General features: G+C 38.2%; 6 protein-coding genes and 3 non-coding genes across 11 annotated transcripts; 7 read left to right on the top strand and 2 right to left on the bottom strand.

Moving 5' to 3' along the window:
• Positions 1-773: 773 nt before the first annotated feature.
• On the top strand, positions 774-4270 carry LOC111800511 (O-fucosyltransferase 19-like). Of its 2 annotated transcripts, none has more exons than XM_023684239.1 (7): positions 774-1501; positions 2079-2151; positions 2241-2311; positions 2408-2496; positions 2583-2715; positions 2806-3515; positions 3603-4270. In XM_023684239.1, the coding sequence occupies exons 1-7, from the start codon at positions 950-952 to the stop codon at positions 3856-3858; spliced, it is 1884 nt and encodes a 627-aa protein (XP_023540007.1). In that variant the 5' UTR covers positions 774-949; the 3' UTR covers positions 3859-4270. The 2 variants fall into 2 exon arrangements, with proteins under 2 accessions (XP_023540007.1, XP_023540006.1); XM_023684238.1 differs by having other exon boundaries at positions 2076-2151.
• On the bottom strand, positions 4243-21600 carry LOC111800512 (fructokinase-like 1, chloroplastic). The gene is made up of 3 exons (XM_023684240.1): positions 21590-21600; positions 5165-6058; positions 4243-5089 (listed from the first exon to the last, which is right to left on the bottom strand). The coding sequence occupies exons 2-3, from the start codon at positions 5978-5980 to the stop codon at positions 4397-4399; spliced, it is 1509 nt and encodes a 502-aa protein (XP_023540008.1). The 5' UTR covers positions 5981-6058; positions 21590-21600; the 3' UTR covers positions 4243-4396.
• Positions 6154-6732, top strand: LOC111800517 (immediate early response 3-interacting protein 1-like). Its single transcript, XM_023684246.1, has 2 exons — positions 6154-6245; positions 6350-6732. The coding sequence occupies exon 2, from the start codon at positions 6352-6354 to the stop codon at positions 6583-6585; it is 234 nt and encodes a 77-aa protein (XP_023540014.1). The 5' UTR covers positions 6154-6245; positions 6350-6351; the 3' UTR covers positions 6586-6732.
• Positions 7821-7911, top strand: LOC111801236. Its single transcript, XR_002816111.1, has one exon. It is a non-coding gene; the product is annotated as a small nucleolar RNA snoR26 (small nucleolar RNA).
• Positions 7979-8070, top strand: LOC111801237. Its single transcript, XR_002816112.1, has one exon. It is a non-coding gene; the product is annotated as a small nucleolar RNA snoR27 (small nucleolar RNA).
• Positions 8193-8282, top strand: LOC111801238. Its single transcript, XR_002816113.1, has one exon. It is a non-coding gene; the product is annotated as a small nucleolar RNA snoR27 (small nucleolar RNA).
• On the top strand, positions 9630-11487 carry LOC111800514 (tubulin beta chain-like). Its single transcript, XM_023684243.1, has 3 exons — positions 9630-10155; positions 10234-10503; positions 10590-11487. The coding sequence occupies exons 1-3, from the start codon at positions 9762-9764 to the stop codon at positions 11264-11266; spliced, it is 1341 nt and encodes a 446-aa protein (XP_023540011.1). The 5' UTR covers positions 9630-9761; the 3' UTR covers positions 11267-11487.
• On the bottom strand, positions 11397-20075 carry LOC111800516. Of its 2 annotated transcripts, none has more exons than XM_023684245.1 (4): positions 19790-20075; positions 12803-12915; positions 12258-12402; positions 11397-12174 (listed from the first exon to the last, which is right to left on the bottom strand). In XM_023684245.1, the coding sequence occupies exons 1-4, from the start codon at positions 19843-19845 to the stop codon at positions 12159-12161; spliced, it is 330 nt and encodes a 109-aa protein (XP_023540013.1). In that variant the 5' UTR covers positions 19846-20075; the 3' UTR covers positions 11397-12158. The 2 variants fall into 2 exon arrangements, with proteins under 2 accessions (XP_023540013.1, XP_023540012.1); XM_023684244.1 differs by having other exon boundaries at positions 11397-11887.
• Positions 20311-23036, top strand: LOC111800513. Its single transcript, XM_023684241.1, has 7 exons — positions 20311-20681; positions 20788-21040; positions 21460-21660; positions 21755-22442; positions 22530-22633; positions 22713-22772; positions 22862-23036. Exons 1-7 carry the CDS (start codon positions 20502-20504, stop codon positions 22873-22875), a joined length of 1500 nt encoding a protein of 499 aa, XP_023540009.1. The 5' UTR covers positions 20311-20501; the 3' UTR covers positions 22876-23036.
• Positions 23037-24205: the final 1169 nt, after the last annotated feature.

Below are 24205 nucleotides of genomic sequence, written 5' to 3'. Positions count from 1 at the left end.
AGGAAACAAAAGTTAATTTTGGAAAATTTAAATATTATTTTATAAGAAAAAACAATTAGAATAAATAATTTAAACTTTACCATAACAACCTAAAGTTACGTCTATTCGTTATAAAGTGAACGAACCTTTCGATACAAAAATATATAATTATTTAATTTGGTTTCCAAATATATTAAAAATATTATCAATTTTATCCGTGGTTCATTTATTTATTTTTTTAATTATAAATAGACATTGTACTTATCTGGATCGTCATCCAAATAATTAATTTTCTCTAGTCTCATTTGACTATATAATTGAATGAATAAAATAAAATTATTAAAAAAATAAACGATGACATATTTTTAAGGAGTGAATTTAACGACTTAAAAAAAATAAAAATTAATTAAATAAAATGTTTAAATTATAAATTTAATTTTTAAACTTTTTTTTTTATTTGATATTTAAACTGGGAGGATTTGGAAGCTTAAAATTTGTAATTATTAAATTAATCCAATGAATTTATAAGAGACGAAATTATAAATTATTATTATGAAATATAAAATAGGAATATAATAAAGTTTAAAAATCTATTTTAGAAACAGAAATATAATTAATGGTATATATTTAAAGAAAAAATCCATTGGGATGGGAAGGGCAATTCCGTCCGAAAATCTAAGTTTAATCATTTGGTTTTAGAGAGAGAGGGGAAAAAAAGGGGGAAAAAAAAAAGAAAAAAAAAAAAGAAAGAGAGGGCATCACATCGGGGATTTGCAGGGAGCTATATATAAACACCAGAAATAATTTTCACGCCCATGCCGGCCATACAATACGGGCGGCCTCTTCTTTCACAAACCATATTCACAGAAAATCCACATTTGGGATTTTTTTCATCTTCGTGTTCTTTCTCAATCCAATCTCTCTGGATCAAACACAGCATTTTTATTCTTTTTATTTTGATCTTCCGGCGATGGCTTCCGGCGGTCTGAGCCCTTCCTGTAATGTAAGTCCACGAGTCGGTGGACCGGCGACAAAAACCAGACGGCGTATCACAGACTTTTTGGACTCCGACAGCCGACTCTCAAACTTTTCAGATTTGTATGACGAAGAAGACAATTCCAACGTCTCTAATGCTGGGTCCCACCTCCATCACCATCACCACCATCATGTTCATCATCCCGTGATTAGGCACTTTTTGTTTCGGAATCGGGCCTTGTGTTGGGTGCCTGAGCCTTGGCTTCTCAAGATGGAAGAAGGGCTTCTATTGACCGCTATGATCGTTCAGTCATTAGGATCCGGACGGAACTTCGGGCGTAAGATTTTTTGGATTTTGATGTTCATGGCTATTCTAACCGTGTTCTTTAAGTTCACCTTCCTCAATTCCCATGTCGAGATTAACGGCAAGATGATCGATAAAGGACAGTTGATCATACAAACGTTCAAAGAAGATTGGGCCATGGCGCAAAGAGCCGTTGCAGAGGACGAAGCCGTCGTCCCCAAACGTCTTCTCGAGAAGATTTCTGTAAGTGCCATTGTTATTAGTTAATTGTTCTGGACATATTCCCTTGCCAATAGAATTAAATAACGTCCAATCTTAGTCAAAAGGGACGATGGCGTGATGTACTGCCCTGCCATTGAATTAAAAACAGGCAAATATATGGAATGATTCATCAATCCTATCTGGCTAGAAAATAAATTGTTTTCAGCTGTTTTTATTTGTTTATTCTTTTTTGCAATATATTCATTCTGGACATGTTTCTGGAACTTTATGTTGGTGATCTTGTTGGGTTTTTTAATCGTCCGGTAAAGTTTTAGCCAATAAATAGCTGTGGTGGTGGCAATAAATGCATTCCTATTAAAGGTTCAACCAGAATGTTGCTTGCTTTCTTATTGGTTCATATTCAATTCGGCGTTATGTTTGTCGCTTTGGATTTTCAAACGGACTTCTGTTCTTGGACTCCTCTGCTTTGGATTTAACTACCCAATTCGTTTTCTTGTGCTTTGAACTACTCGATTCACTCAATGTCGCTATGTTCTAAATTTGTAAGATTCTTGACTTGATTATATTGAGGTTGTTTGTTTGATACTATGTTTAGCAGACGTCTGATATTTGGATGAAACCAAAGAGTGATAATTTCTATCAGTGCATCTCTCGACCCAAGAATCGAATAAGTATGTTTAATAGTTTCCTCATCGTCCATTAAAGCAAGGAGTTTAGAACCCATTGAGCTTATTTCTCATTTCTAAACTTGATATGGTAGGAGCTCGTGGCAAAACAAATGGCTATCTTATTGTTCATGCCAATGGAGGACTGAATCAGATGAGAACAGGGGTGAGATGTTTTCACTGGTTTTTCATGAGTTAAAATTGTCAGCTGAATCACAGCCATGGATCTTTCTAACTAAGATATGCCTTTACTTGCTTCCAGATATGTGATATGGTTGCTGTTGCTAAGATTATGAATGCTACACTTGTTCTTCCTTCCCTTGATCACGAGTCGTTTTGGACGGATCCGAGGTACTTGCAAATTTCAGTTCATCCCAAGTCTTGACTAGCTGATGATGATGATTTTGCATATAACTTCTTAACTTCGGGTTTTGTAGTGATTTTAAAGATATTTTTGATTGGAGGCACTTCATGGATGTTCTAAGAGATGATATCGAAATCGTCGAGAACGTGCCTCGTCGGTTGGCATCGGTCAAGCCCTTTGTGAAGGCTCCAGTTTCCTGGTCCAAGGTTTAAGAAAACTTTGATTTTTTATGTGTGAATCATGATTCTTTGATGTTTCTATTTGGGTTTTAGTTCTCACAATCTATTCAAATGCAGTCTAGATATTACCGAGGAGAGATGCTACATTTGTTAAAGAGACACAAAGTGTTAATGCTCACGCATACTGATTCTCGAATAGTCAATAATGGTTTGCCATCTTACATTCAAAAGCTCCGATGCCGTGCCAATTACAAGGCTCTACGGTTTAGCAAGGAGATTGAGGAGCTTGGGAAGGTCTTAGTTGATAGATTAAGAAAGGGTGATGAACCATATATTGCTCTCCATCTCAGGTATGAGAAAGATATGCTTGCATTCACTGGCTGCAGCCACAACTTGACAGCAAAGGAAGAGGAGGAGCTCAAAGTTATGAGATACAATGTCAAGCATTGGAAGGAGAAAGAGATAGATGCAAAAGGAAAGAGAATTCTAGGGGGATGCCCAATGACCCCTCTGGAGGCAGCCCTGTTGCTTAAAGCCTTAGGATACCCTTCCAAAACTAAAATCTACATCGTTGCCGGGGAGATTTATGGCAGCGATAGCATGAACGCCTTTCGATCCGAATACCCCAACGTCTTTTCGCATTCGACTCTTGCAACAGAGAAGGAATTGGAGCCATTTAAGCTGTACCAGAATCGGATGGCTGCCTTGGATTATATCGTGGCAGTAGAGAGCGATGTGTTTGTTTATACCTATGATGGAAACATGGCTAAAGCAGTGCAGGGTCATAGGATGTTTGAAGGATACAGAAAGACAATAAATCCCGACAGGTTTGTTCTCAACCGATGTCGTTCATTGTCGGTTGGATTGTGACTACTTCCCGAGTCTAAATATCAATATACATTTCATTTTTTCAGGCAAAATCTAGTCAGGTTGGTTGATCACTTGGAGAATGAGGCCATCTCTTGGGAAGAATTGTCCAAAGAAGTGAAGGAGTTGCATAAAGACAGACTTGGTGCACCACATTTCAGACAAGCCGGTGAGAGTCCCAGACTAGAGGAGAACTTTTATGCTAATCCTTACCCTGGCTGTCTTTGCAACAAGCCTCGGAATCGAACATTCAAACTAAAAGATGAACACAAACGAAGTCTTCAGGCTTCACTGCAGAGATAAAATTACAATTTTACTACAACCCAGTTGCTTCTTCTGCCCAGGGCACCACGGCTGTTATGGCTCCTCAAATTTGACTGCCATTGTTCGAGCCACGAGTACGATACATAGCCAGATGAATCATACCGAGGTTTATCTGTCGACTTCCTATAGCTTCATAAGCAGAAGCGCAAAATTTTCACCACTTTTAGGTAAATTCATGGAGGATAGGATTATGGTAGATGAGTTAGAGTCAGTTCAGATGTAGTTCTTCTTATGACAGTAAATCAGGCTAGTTTTATACAGACAGCTTCCCTATGAATAGTGGAGAAAAATTATTCTTTACATTCGTTATTCTTTGCTTTATTATCAATCCCCCCTTGATTCATAATGTAAACATTTGGAAAAGAAAAGGTAAATTAATTGTCATTTCTTCCATGATTCTCACTTTTTTTGTTCATTTTGATAACACCTTTTACTCTAATGTCTAGTCCAAGTCCAGCAATGGAATGTTGTTCTATAACTCAAAACTGAGAAAAAAAGCAAACCCAATACAGCTACTCTACCACATTGATGGAACATAAACCTGTTCTTTCAGATTCTGTGTTGCACTTTCAGTAGGAAATCCCCTGACTGCACCAATTGTCCATTGAGAGATGATCCCTGCTGCGATTGCGAATCGAAGCTGCCGTTCCAGAACATCTTGGTTTTCGAACATATCCGGGAAAGTAGTAAGCTTTCTCATGATCCCAGCCACAAGAGCATCACCAGAACCAGTCCTGTCGCAGGTGAATGGTGTTATGAGCACATCTTCTGTTCCGATCACCACACCGTGAAACGAAGGAGAATAGTAATGAATCCGCAATGTTCCATCCGTTACGAGCAACAACTTGAGATGATCATGCCACAATGGCGATATCTCCTCCGGTGAGTAATGGTAATGGTCTCGACGATTCTTGGTTTGTTCAATAGTTTGAGCATAGTATTGAGGCCTGTAGTTTCTTTTCTTTTCATAGTATTCTTCATCTAACAGAAACTCCAATTCTTGCCTTGAAACCTCGATAATGTCAGCTTGATTCCAGGCTTTCTGGATGTATTTTCGAGTTTCGTCGCGCGATCTCCACAAAGGAAGCGACAAATTTAAATCGAAAAAGATGAGCCCTCCAAACTTCTTGGACAATTGGATTGTCTTGAACAGCGTTGCTTCCATTGTAGTGGATAACAATGCTTCTGAATTGAAATGGAATATCCTAGCCTGCAATGAAACAAACAAAATTTATCTTCTTCCATGAAACAACCAGTTTGAAGTGAATGGCTGGTGTGTATTTACCTCTTTGAGCACTGCAAGGTTCAGTTCAGAGCTAACCAGAGAATCCTCAGCTGATTCCTTCACCGTTTCCATCTTCAACTTTCCATCATCAAATTTGATCTTCATGTAAGTACAGGCCGTTCTAGAATTCAAATCAAACTTCACACCTCGAGTCTGTACCTTCTCTTTGTTCATCATCAACACCAGCTCATCCCCAAAATCATCCTTCCCAACTTTCCCCATAAACGCAGCTCGTCCGCCGAGCCTAACGTGAGATATAGCCACATTCGACGGCGATCCCCCCGGTGCCCTAGCGAACTCCGGCGGGTCCCATTGGAGCATTTTCCACTCCGAGTACTTATCTGGATGCATCTGGTTATCGTGTACGCGAATTGACGGCACAAATTCTTTCTGAGCCGCGCCGAAGCAGCAGATCAATGGCGGATCTTCGTATGGGAAGTCCATTCCATCGTCGTAATTTTCTGCTATTGAATCGATTGCCTCGTCGTCGTCTACCGACATTTGATCAAACAGGTTCCCGTGTGTGGGTTCGTCTTCGATGATGGTTTTCCTACTACGCTTTGTAGAAGACGATGGAGATTTAGTCCCTTTTTTTCTCCCTCGGCGAGTGGGGGTAGGCGTTCCAGCATCCTCATTCCCGTCGGCATTTGAAGCACTTGGTGGGCTGAGTTTCAGAGATTTACACGAACTCTGCAAATAACGCGAGTTGAAAATCAGAGTTTTCTCTCTGCAAATTGATGGATAGAAATGAAGAAAACGGGAAAATTGAAGATGTGGAAGAGAAAAGGTTGCAGGAAGAAGCTGAAATGAAGCCATGGATGCTTCAATTTTAGGGTTTATCCATATTTTTATCTTCAAACCCAAAACCCCAAGACGAAGTTACTGCCGCGTTGGCTGTCTTTTTCTCGTTAAATATAATAGAAAACTGTCGAAGCGATCATCCGACGGCTATAATTTCACTTGTTCATCTCATAATCTCAGTCAACCGCTCGATTAAAGCGATCATCGCCTCCAATTCCTTTCTATTCTCAAGACCTGAAACAAACCCCAATCGCTTGCTCAGAAAATCGTCGAACGAAAGGTGAGAAAAACAAGAAGCTCTATTCGATCATCTTCAGTTTCGATTTCATTTCTGGATTCCAAATCCGTAAAGATTCAAAGTCTTCACCGTTTTCGAACACGCAGATATGCTATTCTGGGCTTTTTTGGAAGGGCTTCTACTGTTCGCAAACGCCTTCGCAATTCTAAACGAGGATCGATTCCTTGCTCGGAGAGGATGGACGCTGGCGGATATGCCGAGAGAAGGAAGAAACTCGCTCAAAGCGCAGGTAATAGGACTCATCCATGCTTGCCAGTTCTTGAGACTTCCACTCATTCTTTTCAACATCATCACCATCATCATTAAGCTTCTCTCTGGCTGATTTCAGTATAGAAAGCGATAGAGATTCCTGTAAATTATTGTGTATTGTTGAAGCATTTCATAGTTTCCTTCGTTGTATGTAATCGATCGTCAACTGGTAATATGTTTGTTTGTTCTTGATTTTAGCTTCCTGTTCGTGTTCTTTGAAGATTACAGATCAATCATGTTCTGAAAAAAACTTTGGATTAAAGAACAGAAACTGATAAGAGAAGATCAGAGTAATCCAGTAATCTTAGTTCGTGTTTATATCCTGCCAACACAAAATTCCCAATCACCCTGTGCCAATCTTTTTGGACCGTTTCATTACGCTCATTCGAATATGATCTCGATTCATTTATATATCTCTCGTTTATGCTGACATTTTACTTAGAGCAACGGACAAACTTTGTTATTCTCTGTGGAGATAGTCTTCACTCTTAGAAGCAATAAGTAAGTAACGTGACCATATCGTAGGAGATACAGAGGAATGTCCGGACCACGAGGTCATTCAATATAGAATTGGTCCTATTGAAATATAATTATAAAGTGCACTTTATTTTTTTTAAGAATATCGCTATTATTTGAACGTAGTATCAATTCATTCATGTATCACTCATTTATTCGAATGTTACAATTTAAGAACTTCCCGAACGTTCTTGTAGTTGCTCATAACTTCATTCGTACATTTATCAGTTAAAAGGTGTACAAACACAATGATCATAAAACATTGTTTATAGACTGAGTGGGATCTATCAGCAACGAACTCTCCATACATCTCGAGGCACCTGTCGAAAAGATACTTTGAAGACTTCGGGATTAAGGTATCGTTAGCTAAAGAAGACGTTGGGCAATCCACTTGGTGACGAACGCCACCGACAAAGACATTGTAAATTGGTCCATAAATGTATGATATTTTATTTTTTAAAATCTAAATAATATTATTTTTAAAAAGGTAATTAAATAAAGAGCTAAACCCTGAGGAGTAAATTACACCCCTAACCCTGTGGGTGAACCTTATGTAATGCTTTCTTCATCAATCTATCACTAATAAATCTCTTCAGAGAAGGGTTTTAGGGTTCGCTTCCTTTACCCACGCAGCCCGTCGCCCTTCTCTCTACATACTCGCTTCGTTGTCGGCGGCGGCGGCGGCGTTGTTTTTTTGTTCCGATTAGCTGGTTCTCTCTTCCTTATAAGTTATTTATGCTTCTCCTACTCTGTATTTTACTTTTCGCTTCGCCGTTAATCTTATCTTGTCCGGCAGCATTGATGATGAAACACTCTTATTGTTATCCTTGCACTTTGATTTATCGTGAAGAAACTCACGGGGAATAGTGTTCCTGAAATGCTTTTGTTTATTGAAAGAGTCATTAGTTTTCCATTTTGTAGATCAGGCGTTTTTCTGTTCTAACTTCGCGTCTGGATCGATGATGTGATTTTAAATCTGCGTTATCTATCTGCAATTTCCTTCTAGGAATTGAGGATAAACGAGTAGTCTCTGAGATCTGTTTTTTGTCTTCTTCATCTTCTGTACTTTTGGCTGATTGATTTGTTTCTCTCTCGGTTTTAGTTCATTTCTGTGAGATTTGAGATTGTTTGCTTGCTTGGTTATGTGATTATACTAATGCAGCCCTTGGATCAATGATGTTAATGGAAAACTGCGTTATCTATCTGTAAGTTCCTACATGGAATTGATGAGATCAGTGATTTCAGAGATTCAACTGCGTTGCTATCATAGTGTATAGTTCAAGGATAGGTTTGATTTCAGATCATCAGCTTTCAGCTTTTCGCCGGTTGGTGACTGATGGGATTTGTTGCCATTTGTGATTGAAACTTGACTTTTTTGGCCAGAATCTATTCTTCTCCCACCCACCAGATAGCCACATGAAGCTGCTGTGCTGTCGGATGGCTAATTGTTCTTGCTGCCACTTGAAGAAGCTGGGTGTGTTTTTTTAATTGCTCATAGGTTTTGCTACCATCGTAGTAAGCTGGCTTTGATCTTTGATGGCTGATGGGTACTGCTGCGATTTTGATATTGAAAATTCGAACAATTACTAATCTATTTTACATTATTTCGATCTTTGAATATTCTAGAATATTCAACTTTAAAAATCTTTATTTCTGTATCTAATTCTTAAATTTGAATGATATATTCTTAGTTAATTCTTTAATATTGAATAACACGAAATGTTCAATTAAAAATTTATGAATTTATTAGATATAAAATAAGTTTTTAGTTCTATTGGACATAATTTTTTTGTTTATATGAACGAAATGAAGGATTGCAATTGCAATATTTGATAGCTAAAATCATGAAACAAATAATTGAATTTAGATCTCCCACACTTTCCCATGCTTCAACAATTTATCTCAAAAATAAAATACAGAATTAAAATAAGAAAACCAAAATAAATTTATTAATTATAAAATTAACGTTTTATATTAGACATAGATCTACTAATAAAATATAGTTTATGCAAATCTAACGTTAATAATTTTTTTAATAATTCATAATTTTAAATATTCATAACCTCATCACAGTAAATTAATTAATTAATTTATTTATTGAAGAACAATTCTCCAACCAGATTTACCGTTGCGTTAATTTCGTAATTTGTTTATTAATAATAAAAAAAAGTTTGTTAAGAAGTGATTGTTTTTGTTTTTATTATTAGAAAAAATCCTATTTATATTATTAATTTAAAAAAATGAAATAAAAAAAAATATTGTCCACCACAAAATCAAGTTGAAAAAAGGTGTGGGGCAGCGGGCAGCGAGGCGCGCCTTTAAAATATTACCTATTTTTGTCTCTCAATTATTCTAATTTTAAATAATATATATATTTTTTCTTTTTTATAAAAGGAGTCTCAGTGGTTTGGTGGATTCCAGCTGTTTCCAGATATTTTTTTTCTCTCAAAATTTAAAGACAAGCCAACGGCGTAACGGCAGACCGTTACTTTTACCAAACGCCGTTAGTGCACGTGGCTGTCTTTACCCGCACTTTTTCCCGCTCATTTCTTTTAAATTCCCTTCAATAAAATTTTTTAACCGTTATTTCCTTTTATTTCTATAAAGATCCACCGTCCCCACTTTACCTTTTAATTTCATCTCTCTCCCATTTCCTCCTCCTCCCACGATTTCTAGGGTTTCCTGAACCTTTTTCTCTCGATTCTCAGTTTTCAGCCTCCGTTTCTTGTCAATATGCGTGAGATTCTTCACATCCAAGGAGGCCAATGCGGCAACCAGATCGGTGCCAAGTTCTGGGAGGTCGTTTGTGCTGAGCATGGAATCGATTCCATTGGTAAGTACAATGGTACTTCCGATCTACAACTTGACCGGATTAATGTTTACTATAATGAAGCTAGTTGCGGGAGATTTGTTCCTCGCGCGGTGCTTATGGATCTTGAGCCTGGTGTTATGGATAGTATCAGATCTGGACCTTACGGTCAGGTTTTCAGGCCTGATAACTTCGTTTTTGGTCAGTCTGGTGCCGGTAATAACTGGGCGAAAGGACATTATACCGAAGGTGCAGAGCTTATTGATTCTGTCCTTGATGTCGTTCGCAAGGAGGCTGAGAACTGTGACTGTTTGCAAGGTACTTTTACTTTTCTCCCCTCTTTTAGGGTTCGTGTATGTGTTTTGTAGCTTAAGATGGTTTGGATCCGATTTGTAGGGTTTCAGGTGTGTCATTCTTTGGGAGGAGGGACTGGATCTGGAATGGGAACCCTTCTGATTTCCAAGATCAGGGAGGAATACCCTGATAGAATGATGCTTACCTTCTCTGTTTTCCCATCCCCTAAAGTTTCTGACACTGTTGTTGAGCCTTACAACGCAACCCTCTCTGTTCATCAACTTGTTGAAAACGCCGACGAGTGTATGGTACTTGACAACGAAGCTCTCTACGATATTTGCTTCCGTACCCTCAAGCTCTCCACCCCAAGCTGTATGTCTCTTCAATCATAGATCTTACACTTTCTCTTCATTCTTTTAGATCGTTATCTAATAATGGTTTCTTTTGTTCTTGGGCAGTTGGTGATCTTAACCATCTCATTTCTGCTACGATGTCCGGTGTTACCTGCTGTTTGCGATTCCCTGGACAGCTTAACTCAGATCTCAGGAAGCTTGCGGTCAATCTTATTCCATTCCCTCGTCTCCACTTTTTCATGGTTGGGTTTGCTCCCCTCACATCCCGTGGATCCCAACAATACAGAGCTCTTACAGTGCCTGAGCTCACTCAGCAAATGTGGGATGCAAAGAACATGATGTGTGCTGCCGATCCTCGACATGGTCGCTATCTTACTGCCTCTGCTATGTTTAGGGGTAAGATGAGCACCAAGGAAGTTGATGAACAGATGATCAATGTCCAGAACAAGAACTCTTCATACTTTGTTGAATGGATCCCCAACAACGTGAAATCTACAGTCTGTGACATTCCTCCAACTGGGTTGAAAATGGCGTCTACTTTCATTGGTAATTCAACTTCGATCCAGGAGATGTTCCGCCGTGTAAGTGAGCAGTTTACAGCTATGTTTAGGAGGAAGGCTTTCTTGCATTGGTACACTGGTGAGGGTATGGATGAGATGGAGTTCACTGAAGCTGAAAGTAACATGAATGATCTGGTTTCTGAGTATCAGCAATACCAAGATGCTACGGCTGAAGACGATGATTACTATGAAGACGAAGACGTTGCTGACCATGATGAATGAAGAATGTGAGGTGCTTGGGACAATCAGTTGCCAGTCTCTGGCAATGCAGTTGGGTGATTTAGCCTTAATCATTTCTCATTAATGTAGAATTAAGGCTTGGGCCATAATATCATCGTCAATTATGATTTGCTTTTACTTTTTGGTTCTTAATTGTGTCGGCTGGATATTGGAACATGAAGAATATCAATTACATATGCTCGTATAATTTGTTGTGTTGAAAATTTTCAGATTATAAGCTTTTTCCCATCTCAGATTATTGTCCTGTTTTTGTTGAAGCATTACATATGCCAATTAAGTAATTCCTTGGGGGTTGCCTTATTTAACCATACAATGAATGTGAATTTGTCGTTGTAGAATACAAAGGTTAATAATACATTGCATCTCTAAAAATGTACATAAACTTAAACTTAGGCCTTGGGATTCTCAGGTGACATCAAAAAGCAGTGGACCAGTGTCGGTCCCTTCTGCAAAGCACATGTAGTGTAGGGGGTGCCATTTTTAAAGGGCAATCCACACCAAACACCAATCCTATTTGCTGGCTCCAGCGTGAGAGAAGTAGGAAAGAAAGTGGCATTAATTTCTTGGTTAGCCTGTCCATCTCTTGAACTGAATGAGAAACCCCTGCGAGTAGAACAGCAAAACCTGAGTTGACCATGTTTTCATCTCCATGCGAAATGAACTGGGAATCAGATCCCACACCTCCCAAATAATGCAAAAGGGATTCTTGCAGGGATGCCCTTGGTTTTCTTCAATTTGTCATCATATTGCCCACAAGCTTATCAATGACATATGAAAGATTATAACATATGGCCTATTGATTATCTGACTCAACTGCTTTTTCAAATGGTAGGATGTGAAGCCAGTCCTTATTTGGCTATCAGGATGCAAGTATTCACATATCTTCAGGTCTGTGTTATAATTAAATTCCATCAGCTTAATGTAGCAGAAAACCATAGTAGATAGTACTAGAAATGATGTAGAGAAGTTTAACCTCAAAAGTCGTATGCCGCTGCTTTTCCCCTGAAGTGGTGGAAATGTTTTCACATTTAGTACAAGGCTACTTAGGCCCAAACCCACCGCTAGCATAATAGACCTTTGATCCCAAATGGTGTAGGATAGAATGGTCCAGCTTTCACCTGCTCACACGATCATCATTTAATAAATTGCACTGGTTGACCGTTTAAATTAGAGCTTAACTCATTGTATAACCACAGTCTGTAATCTTATTTTGAAACTAGCACAGAATTGATTTCAGACGGTGAAGCACGGGGAGCAATATTCAAACACCCAGGTAAAATATGTAAATATTAAAATAAAGTTCTTTGACAAGCAGAAACCATCCTTTTTCATGTTACAAGTCTCCAAAAGTGAGGCAGACGAATACACTTGCATGTGAACAAAAAGTGGCTGAAGGGACCGCACATGCAACCGGTTTGGGTTTGGTAAGCTTTTGGTGATATTAAAAAAACAGGCACGCAAGGGTCGCCAACTTGCAGTCTCAAGGAGACAAAAATAGAAAATGCAGGTACACCTCACCTTGATTCAGATTAATAACGGTGTGGAGATGGGATTGGGGAGGTAGATGACGATGCTTAAAAGCTCCAGCAAATTCTTCCAACATAAACCGATCTAACCTTTTATTTTTACACCTACAAACAGGTTGACAATCATACTTCATGCACAGACAATACATGATCACATTCATTACTCCATGAAGGCAAGGTAACCCTTCTAAATAATAATTGAAAAACTACCTAAAAACATGCACCCAAATGTGATGTATAAAAATGAATTCTCTGATCAGCAAGAAATCAAATTTCTAAAAATGAAACTTTCTTCCTGGCATAGTTCAAGAAATCAGCTATTGAACTCAGAGATTCGGCTCTCCAAAGCCAATCATTTAGCAAATCAAATTTCTAAGAATGGCCCAGTCAACTGATGCCTATTAAAAGTTTAGGCCACGTTAAATGTTCCTCTTCAATTTATTAAGCTATTCGTACATGCTAAAGCAATACCGATCATATGCGCCTTGAAACCAATGCTCATTACCCTATTCTCCCTATACATGCTTGAGGCCGAGCAATATAAAACTGACAGTATAGTCAAATAGCCTAAGACAGCTTAAAAACAAAAATATATATGTAACAATTCATTGTGCAATTAGGTAGATTGTGCCTCCAAAGATCATCGGGGACAATTACTAATTAACGTGGTGAAGAGTGTCATAACCATACTAAGAAGAGCGTATGTTGTGACTCCCATGTTGCAGACAAGAATAGTGGTGGCACATGAGTGTTACCTGTCGGGCTATATTAAGGGCCGAGAAAGAGAAGTGTCATGATGTAACCGAGAATGACGGTACATCATCTAACACACCAAGAAGAGTGTGCAAAATTGTCAAGCTAGGGTACAAAGAAGAACATAAGCAACAATGTTGTCATGGTCGTTGGAGACAAACTCAATGAGGGCCAAGATGAGACCTCTTTTGTTGCGAGTTTTGACAAGTGACTCTGGAATTAAGTCTGTATTAAGTAAAAGATGTAAGCTCACTAAAATTGGCATCTATTGAATACTAGACGAACGTTCCACAATTGCATGACTCCTCACCATTTTGATGTGCATGGGTATCATATCAAATATGACGTAGAATGTGCTATAGGGGGAGACGGTTAGGTTTGATTTAGTTATTTGAATTAGATATGATTTAGATTTCCTTGTTTTCCGTGTATTCTGTAACGCTATATAATAGCCAATTTCATTCTTCAATAGAAAGTGAGATTTCTCCCAATTCAACTGATCTTTCCAGTTTCCTCTCTATTCTTAACATTTGGTATCAGAGTTATGCCCTAAACCTAGCCAAGTTAAAACTAGAAGCAGTAGTCTTCTACGTGTATCATAATAAAAGTATGTTGATGGAGAGTTCATTTGTGCAACCTGCAATTTCAAAATTTGATGGGAACTATGATCATTGGGCGATGCTCATGGAAAACTTTTTGCGTTCAAAAGAGTATTGGGGTTTGGTGGAGAATGAGATTCCTGCAGCAACAGAAGACATCGTTTTCACAGATGCCTAGAAGAACATTGAAGATCAGAAGTTGAAAGATTTGAAAGCAAAGAATTATCTATTTCAAGCATTAGATCGTTCGATCTTGGAGACAATCCTCAACAAGGATACAACAAAGAACATATAGGATTCTATGAAGCAGAAATATCAAGGTTCGACATGGGTAAAGCGTGCACATTTGTAAGCTCTTCGAAAGGAGTTTGAAATGCTTCACATGAAGGTAGGAGAATTTGTGAATGAGTATTTGCTCGGACCCTTAGCATAGCCAACAAGATGAAACTAAATGGTGAGAACAAAGGAGATGTTGAAGTAGTTGAAAGGATTCTGAGATCTATGACTCCCAAGTTTGATTATAATGTGTGTTCCATTGAGGAGTCCAAGGATACAACCATCTTAACCATTGATGAGTTGCAAAGCAACCTGCTTGTGCATGAACAACGCATGAGTTCTCATGTTGAAGAAGAACACGCTTTGAGATCACTCATGGTGAACAATCTAGAGAAAGGGGTCAAGGTCGTGGAAGTTTTAGAGGCAGACAAACCTTCAATAGGGCCACAGTGGAGTGCTAAAATTGTCACAAGCTAGAACATTTTTAATGGGAATGTCAAAGCAAGGAGGAGGCAAATTATGTAGAGACTCAAGAAGAGATGTTGCTGATGGCTTACACGAATATGAATAAGGCCAATAGAGAAGATATGTGGTTCCTTGACTCGGGGCAATCATATGTGTAGGAAGAAGGAATATTTTTCAGATTTTGATAGAAGTTTCAAAGATTCAGTGAAGCTGGGCAACAACTCAAGCATGGTTGTAACAGGAAAGGGTAATGTACAGGTGCAAGTGAATGAAATTATACTGATAATCATAGGAGTGTTCTATGTGCCAGAGCTGAAGAACAATTTGTTGAGTATTGGAAAATTGCAAGCAAAGGGGCTTACCATTTTGAGTATTGGGAAATTGCAAGCAAATGGGCTTACCATTTTGTTTCAAAATGGAATGTGCAAGGTGTTTCATCCTGAGAGAGGCTTAATCATGGAGACAAAGATGTCTTCGAATCGAATGTTCGTACTGCATGCTATATCTCAGCTTGTAACATCTACTTGTTTCAATACAACCACAGAAGATATTGAGCAACTTTGACATGTAGATATGGACATTTGGGCTTTAAGGGATTAAAGACTCCTCAGCAAAAGAAGATGGTGGATGGTTTACCACAACTCAAGTCTCCATTGAAACTGTGTAAAAATTGTTTGGAGGGTAAGTAACAAAGGCACTCGTTTCCAAAAAGGAGCACATGGCGAGCTTCAAAAATTCTCCAATTGGTGCATGCTGATATTTGTGGACCGATCAAACCCATCTCAAACAGCAAGAAAAGATACTTGATTACTTTCACAGATGACTTCAACAGAAAAAACATGGGTTTATTTCTTTATAAAAAAATTAGAAGCCTTTGCTTAATTTAAAAACTTTAAGATTCATGTTGAAAAGGAAATAAACTCATTTATTAAAGCCTTACGAACTGATCGAGGAGGAGAGTTTACATCACAAGAATTCACCAATTTTTGTGATGTAAATGGTATACAAAGACAACTGACAGCTACAAACACACCACGGCAAAACGGACTTACGGAACGAAAAAATAGAACTATTATGAATATGGTTCGTAGTATGATTTCAGAAAAGAAAATTCCAAAAAGTTTCTGGTATGAAGCAATCAACTGGACTGTGCAACTGTGCATGTACTGAAATCGAAGTCCAACATTGGCCGTCAAAAGTAAAACTCCAAAAGAAGCTTGGAGTGGAGTCAAACCTTCAGTTGAGCATTTTAGAGTTTTTGGATGTATCTCTCACGTTCATGTGCCTAATAGTAAAAGAACTAAGTTGGATGATAAGAGTTTGAGTTGTGTTTTGTTGGGAGTTAGTGAAAAGTCAAAGGCTTACGAACTCTATGATCCAACTTCACACAGGATCATAATAAGTAGGGATGTTGTATTCAAGGAAGATAAGAGTTGGGACTGGGATAAGACCTATGAAGAATCCAATATGTGCGATCTGGAATGGGGTGATCAAGAGGAGGCAGCAGATGTGTGTGATGAAAATAAAGAAGGGAGCGAATCTGATATAAAAGCTGTAGAGAAAAATAATGCAAAGGAAAAGATTTCCTCTAACTCTTTGGCTGAAGCAAGCTCTCCTAGCTCGAATAAGGGGAGGAATAGGAGACCATCAGTCTAGATGAGAGACTATGCAACAGGAGAAGATCTTTCTGAAGAAGATAATGAAGCTCACTTGGCCATGTCTACCACTACTGATCCTATAAACTTTGAAGACGCATTGAAGAGTGAGAAATGGAGGCAAGCCATGGATCTAAAAATGGAAGCAATAAACAGAAATGGCACATGGGAATTGATGGTGTTACCTGAGGGCAAAAAGAAGGTTGGAGTAAAATGAATTTATAAGATGAAATTCAATGAAAATGGGGAAGTCAACAAATACAAGGCTAGGCTTGTTTTCAGTGTATTCTGTAATGCAATATAATAGTCAATTTCATTCTTCAATTGAAGAGTGAGAAATGGAGGCAAGCCATAGTGCTGGTTCTCTACCACCTCTAGGCCTCATGTTCTAAGTGAGTCGACCTCATGATGTGTCAAGGCGTGGGCAAGCCTTGAAGTGTCTTGGGCATCTTCTTTCAAAAGATTCCAAAGATAGTGTTAGGTAGTATAGATGCGCCAACATTGCACCCCTCCCCAAAAGTCAAAGGTTACAATATAAGGCTAGGCTTTAACACAATGAGCAAAAATGTCTCGACATGGACAAAGAAAAGTTCATCCTCAATAGCCAAATAGATGGATGTCCAACAGGTCGAATATGAAGATAACTCAAGAAGACACGTGACATTTGATGCTTGGGATGGTATCATGAAGTGTCAGTGAGACTCGGTAGTTCCCGGTTGGCAAGGTATTTGCTTGTTATGCCTTGATAAGCATTATGAATGCCCAATAAGTTTTGGTTTGCATAGTTGTGTTCCTAGTAAGTATTATAATTCCACGGTAGCCCCCAACAAGTGCTAATATCACTTGGTAAGCTTCATGAGCATTCTGACGTTGTTTTGATCCAATCAAGGTTCAAACATATCCCGGTGAAGTTGCAAATCGATACAGCAAGGTGTGGATCATGTAGTTAAGAACTAAGATGATAAAATATGACGTGGTGTTCTATTGAAAGACCTTGATTTAGAGTAGAGGCAAGTCAGTTAGAATTGCTAAGGAACACGAGTGACATGATGACCAAGTAAGGTAGAGTTGAACATGAAGTGAAGTTTGGTAAAGAATGAAAGAACTTTGTCTAAGATCCAACTAAGCCACAAAGAAGAGTGAAAAAGGTATATTGGGACTTGAGTTCCCTTTTAAGACTGACCATGATCATGTGTAAATCATATCATCGCATGGTTGAAAGAGCAACAACTTCATTTAAATCTTACATCTTATAATTGAGCACCAACCTATTATTCATCAGGATATTAGTTTATATAAGGAAATGACTAAACGTCCAAAAACGTAAAAACTTATCATTAAAAGGGCGTTCCCATTAACATCATTTCCTACTTTTCCCAATCCCTAAGATAGTATAGCTCGTCGAGCTCCTCTCCCAAAAATAGTAAAGCTCGCACAGTTCCTCTTAGAGAGCTCCGCGATTCAGTTTATACAGATCAAGTAGACAGATTATGATCCAAATTTCCGTTTCATCCTCCTATTGCTGCCTGAATAAGTGAAAACTGAGGTAAAACTTGAATATCTGAATTAGAACCAAGGAGTTAATCATGCTAACTAGCCGAGAGATCTTCAATGTCTTTCCTTATCATTGTTTGTTCTTCGAAATCACTTAAAACTATGCACTGCAGCAATTGACTCAGATTTTGCAATCTTTCTGCAGCAAGTTTTGTCCAACTTCAAATTGCAATGCATGAAACCCGTCGATTACTTAAAAAAACTATCTAAAAGTTTATTGGAGCATTTAACACGTTTACACAAATGTATTTATCTTAAAGAATGCAAATAAATCTTGGTCTTTATTTGGATTGGAGGTGTACAAATTGTAAAGAATTGAAGATGATAACAGAGGCTCTCAACAGAGAGCATTGTTGCCTTCAATTGTATTTACGATAGGATATTACATGAGAATTGTTGGGAGGGAGTCTCACATTACCTAATTTAGAGAATGATCATGAGTTTATAAATAAGGAATACATCTCCATTGGTATGAGGTCTTTTAGGAAAATCAAAACCATGAGAGCTTATGCTCAAAGTGGACAATATCATTCCACTATTGAGATTCGTGGTTCCTATCATAGTATTAGAGTCATGCCCTTAACTTATTCATGTCAATAGAATCCTCAAATGTTGAACAAAGAAGTTGTGAGTCGAACAAAAAGTGTACTTTGTTTGAGGGCTCAAGAGAAAGGAGTCGAACCTCAATTAAGGGAAGGCTGTTCGAGGGCTCTACAGGTCTCAGGGGAGGCTCTATGACGTACTTTGTTCGAGGGGAGGATTGTTGAGAATTGTTGGGAGGGAGTCCCACATTGGTTAATTAAGAGGATGATCATGGATTTATAAGTAAGAAATACATCTCCATTGCTATGTGGCTTCGTGGGAAAACCAAAAGCAAAACCATGAAAGCTTATACTCAAAGTGGACAATATCATACCAAAGGAATATATCTCCATTGCCATGTGGCTTCTTGGGGAAACCAAAAGCAAAATCATGAGAGCTTCTATTCAAAGTAGACAATATCATACCATTGTGGAGATTCATGGTTCCTAACATTACAACCATCTTTCTTGCTACTATTCTGATGTCAGAACGAGAAAAATAAATCTTTTCTAGAAAGGAAAGTGTAAAAACAGAGTGAATACACAGGTAGAAGAATGGTTTAACTTACAAGAGAAACTGTAAAACGTATCCTATCACAAGGTAATAAAAAATCCCTTAGAATATAGATTTCGGAAGAAGTAGCTATGAAATTTTATACTTGCAAAAAAAAAAAACTAGAAAAATCCCTTTTGCTTGAGCTCCAATGGTCTCTTGCCTATTAACATAAAGTCTCTTAGATGAGTAATAGAGGATTGGAGAGTGTGAGAGAGCCTTCTTTCGAAAGTGTCATCTCTTTCTCTCTGTCCAATTGTTTGCCTGAGTTTTAAGCTTACCCGAACTGACATGGTTCCTAATTTTCAGAAACAAGTAACACAACGTGCATTTTCAACATACAGAAAGTGAATCAAGCTACAAGTCCATTCCAAACATCGATTCACTGAATGACCAAAACTAAAAAGGCACTCCCCACTCACTCATCCGCCAAACAAGTCATATACGATTTCACTAAACTCAATAACATAAATGATTTCATAATGACCAAGAGTGGAAAGTTGAACTATGTAAATTTTACAAATAATTCGCAAACTTTCTCACCTCGTGAAAAACTTCGAGATTCTGATCCAAAAACACGAACGTCTCCTCCGCCTCATCGCTCGGTTTAGAGACTGATTCTCCCTCTACTCACTTGTCTCTGCACCTACATCCCGCAGATGTAACGTGGAAATGAATATCGGCAAGAGTTTACCACGCAAGCAGAGGATGATAGAAGATGAGGTTCCAGATATGGATGAGTGGCAACAATGAGGAAGAACTCGACGGCTGGAGCCGCGACCTGGTACTCCGTATGGCGCCAAGAACGATTCAATTGCCCAATACAGCGATGGGTGGTCTTTTCTTGGCGTCCTCGAGTTCCCGCGCATTGGATCATTATAGTGGCGGCTATGGGCCGCCCCGCTGCTGGGCTTCGATCATGGGCCACATGGACTAAATGGCCACAGTAGATTGTTATTATTTTTGTTCTCAAAATTTGACCGCGGCCGATGGCGGGAAGGGGCTGAAGGCGGGTGGAAATAACCGCCCGTTCACGCCACCCGCAAAAAAAGTTCAAAATCTCCCGCGTTTTCCATTGCCCCTTTAAATCACTTCTTCTTCCCTCCGGTTTGGATCTTACGAAATCTCCCATTCCCTTTTCCTCCGATTCCAATCGCCGATCCTCTCTTTCTTTCTCCGCTTCTTCAATCTGCATCTGCAACCTCGAGCTTCTGTATCCTTTCGCGGTTCTCTTGTTTCTTCCCCTTCAACGACAATGGGGAAGCAAACCAAATCCAGAAGATCTGAGAGCGCTAGCAAGGGGACTGCCAACGTTACCCCTATGCAGGTCGCCTTCATTGTTGATAGATATCTCTCCGACAACAATTACGCCGAATCGCGCTCTGTTTTTAGAGTAGAAGCTTCATCACTCATTGCAAACTCTCCGATCCAAGAGGTGCCTGTTTTTTCCTTTTTTGAGATCTGGATTTTCCCGCCATTAGTTAGTTTTTGTTTTTTCTTACCCTAGTCGTCACATGAATTTTAATTCTTTTGGTCTTCAGGCTCCGAAGAGCTTGCTGAGCTTGGAGGCTATGTTGGATGAATACATCTGTTTGAAAGAACAAAGAGTGATTCTGGATCAAGAAAGAAACTATCTAGAACAAGAGAAGATTCGCGTTCACACTCTTCTACAGGGTATGCAGACTGTCATGAGTGCTTATAATGTCAGTGGAAGGTCCTCAGCGCCGTCGATTTCAGCTGCTCCAGATAAAGTTGCAGCTCTTAGTCAATCTGGTCCTTCTGAATCTCCTACAGGTACTGTCCTAAATCTTTCTGGATTAGACGAAACATATATTTTCTGTAATACCGAAAAATCATCAGGGCTAGACCCCTCTTAAATTGGCTTACTCAATTGCCATAGTACTGAATACAGAAAATAAATGATCTCTGAACTCTGTAGGAGTAAAATCCTGCGTTTAGTCTTATACTTGCATCACCAACTTAGACTGCAATCCAGTTCTTGGTAGTAGCATGTAGTTCTTCGCTTATCCTGGAAATATGGGAGACTGGGTTTCTCCACAATTTCTCTTTGTCGTTATAAGTAAATTTCTTGCAACTTCTAGTGGATTTTGTACATAGGTGAACAGTCTGAAAATGCTAGTATTTGGCGTTAGGTCGGGTTATTGTAAGTTCAAGAGTTTTATGGAAAGGGTATTGAGATTTACTGCTCTCAGGTATCCCCGTAAGCATCAAACAACCTGTTCGTTCAGAGGTCACACCTCAGAATACAAATGGCGGGCCTCAGAGTTTCACAACTCCCGTTATTACTGGCATAGAAGCAAGTAAAAGAAAGAGCTCCAAGACTTCCACTGCTGTTCCTCCAGCTGCTAAGAGATCTCGAAATAAATTATCTTCCAGGAAATCAGCAAACAAAGGCAAGATTTCTTTATGAAATGTTTGTGGTATTATATGATTGATTGAGGCGCATCTGTTTTCAATCATATCTAATATAATTCATGTCCGTTACAGATACTGATGCACTTTCCCAATCAATTGAAGCTGCCAATGTTCAATCAAGGATTCAACATTCTAACGAAATTCAGTCATCATCTCCTAGCTGCCCTCCCAATGAATCTGTAGTTCAAGGATCAAGTGTTGTAAAATGTTTGTTCAACCAGCCTTCATTCTCTATTCCAACTAACTCTTCTGGTCCGAAGACTCCTCCTCGTGCAAATTCCTGTCAAAGTGACAAGTCTACATCTCCACATGAGATTTCTTCTGCTGCTGATTGCAGTAACAACAATACTCCACAAGACGTTAGTCCTACTTGTTGCACTGTAATTTCATCAAAAAGGGTTACAATCAGTCCTTACAAGCAAGTAGCTTACTATTCTGTGGAGAGGAACCATAGCATTTTATCTCCCTCCCCTGTCAAGACAAACGCTAAAAGGCTTGGTAAGAGAGATCACGTGAAGGGACGGCTAGACTTTGATGTTTCAGATGTACCCATGAGTTCTGACAAGGGGATTGAAAATGAAATCTATGTAACCGAATCAGAAAAGCAGCTAGACATTTTTGACATAGATTTGCCTTGTCTAGATGTTTTTGGAGAAGATTTCTCTTTCAATGAAATGTTGGCTGATTGGGATATGGATTGTGAAGTAACTGGTTGTTCATCCGTCCCAACCTTGGGTGCTTCAACAGACACTCTTTCTGGGTAATTCTTTGCTCACCACGCTGCAATTTCCACTCGCTACTTTCTAGCTCTTATTCTGATAATTTGTTCAATGTTTTTCTCTCCCAGTTCTCATGAATCAATGGACTGTTACGTGGAGACTAATCAGATGATGTCAGAATATTCATCTACGGTGACACAGATTTTATCTGGAAAAGAGACAAACACAGAAGGTAATGCAGTTCATCTTCTAAACCTCTTGATGTTCCATTGAGCAATGTGCAGGTTTATGAGCAAATTTTACTAATGCAGGCATAGATTCATTAACTGCTGTGAAGTCCACAACAAAATGCATAAGAATTTTAAGCCCAGGTAAAAACTCATTTGCAACTTTTGCTCGCGCATTGTATGGTGATAATTAAATTGTGCATAGTTAAATCTTTGTCCTTTGATACTTGCAGCCAAAAAATTATAGCTACCCAAGTTTGTGATCAAGATAATTATGCTGTTTCTTCAAGAAACTGAAGCTGACAAGAAACTTACTCTTAACCCAAGGAAATAATCATATTTTCAGTTCAACAACAAGTTGTTTGGTAAGTTTAAATTACCCTTCATCTGTAGCCATTCAAGTCAAAATATCTGATCAGTCCCCTCCTCACTAGTCATTCTTTTTCCCTCTGATGCTGGAAATATTGATGCAATGATTTGTATATGCAAGATTAATTTTCTGATGGTGACTTTCTAGATTTTGACATATGAGTTGTAAATTTCTAGATGGAATCCTCCGTAACATTTTAGTAGATGCAATATGTATCTTAGGACATTTCTTTTGTTTAGTATCTCCCCGATTGAATGTCAAGACAAGACATTGCTATCGGGATTCCCCATTCTAAATAGGTATTAATGTTGAAGGTTATTGGGAGAGAAGTCTCACGTCCGTAAATTAAGGAGTTGATAATGAATTTATAAGTATATCTCCATTCGTATCAGATATTTTAGAGAAATCAAAAGCAAGTTATATCATATTACGGTATAAGGTCGTGATTCCTAAAAGCTTCCCCATCTACGACGTGACATAGGCTAACAACCCCTTTTGTTTGTAGGGACAGATTAGTGGCTCAAAACCCATTCGTTTGTAATATTAAATAATAATACCAGGAATGCAAATTGCCCTTACTGGCTGCCCATCATCCAATTTCCAAGTCAACTATCCTTTTTGTTTATAGCTTTAAGTTGGAAGTCTAAGCCTTATTTCCTTTAAAATATTAAACCTAATTAATGGTTTAATATTTTAATTCCACAAGTTAAATGAATCTAAATCATATACAATTTACTAATAAAATTGGTGAGACTATAAATTTTAAATTTAATTTTTCGATTTTTCAAGACTTAATTTCAATATTTTCTATATCATATTTTATAAATTATATATTATTTAAAATTAATAATAATATCAAATACGTGACATTAATCGATGAAATCATAATTAGATACAAACGTCTTTACTTAATAAAATATTAGTAATATATAAATGGATGGTTGAAAAATTGAGCATGGAAATGAATGTCATTCTCATGCTTTCTTTATACCAATTATTTGATGCCCTTTTTTCATTTTTCGTAATCTAACACCTTGTTTCCATTTGAATGCAAGAACGATTTAAATTAAAATTTGATTATACTATAAGTTAATTGATTATGACAATTAAACCAACAAAATATATTATTATTGAAAGTATATTAGACGGTAACGCTATTTATTTCTATAAAAGAATAAACAAAGTTATTAAATATTCTCAACAATAT

The sequence above is a fragment of the Cucurbita pepo genome, chromosome LG08 (assembly GCF_002806865.2).
Source record: "Cucurbita pepo subsp. pepo cultivar mu-cu-16 chromosome LG08, ASM280686v2, whole genome shotgun sequence".
Taxonomy (NCBI): domain Eukaryota; kingdom Viridiplantae; phylum Streptophyta; class Magnoliopsida; order Cucurbitales; family Cucurbitaceae; genus Cucurbita; species Cucurbita pepo.
Note: the sequence above shows the minus strand (reverse complement) of the source record. Positions and strands in the feature narration are given on the sequence as shown.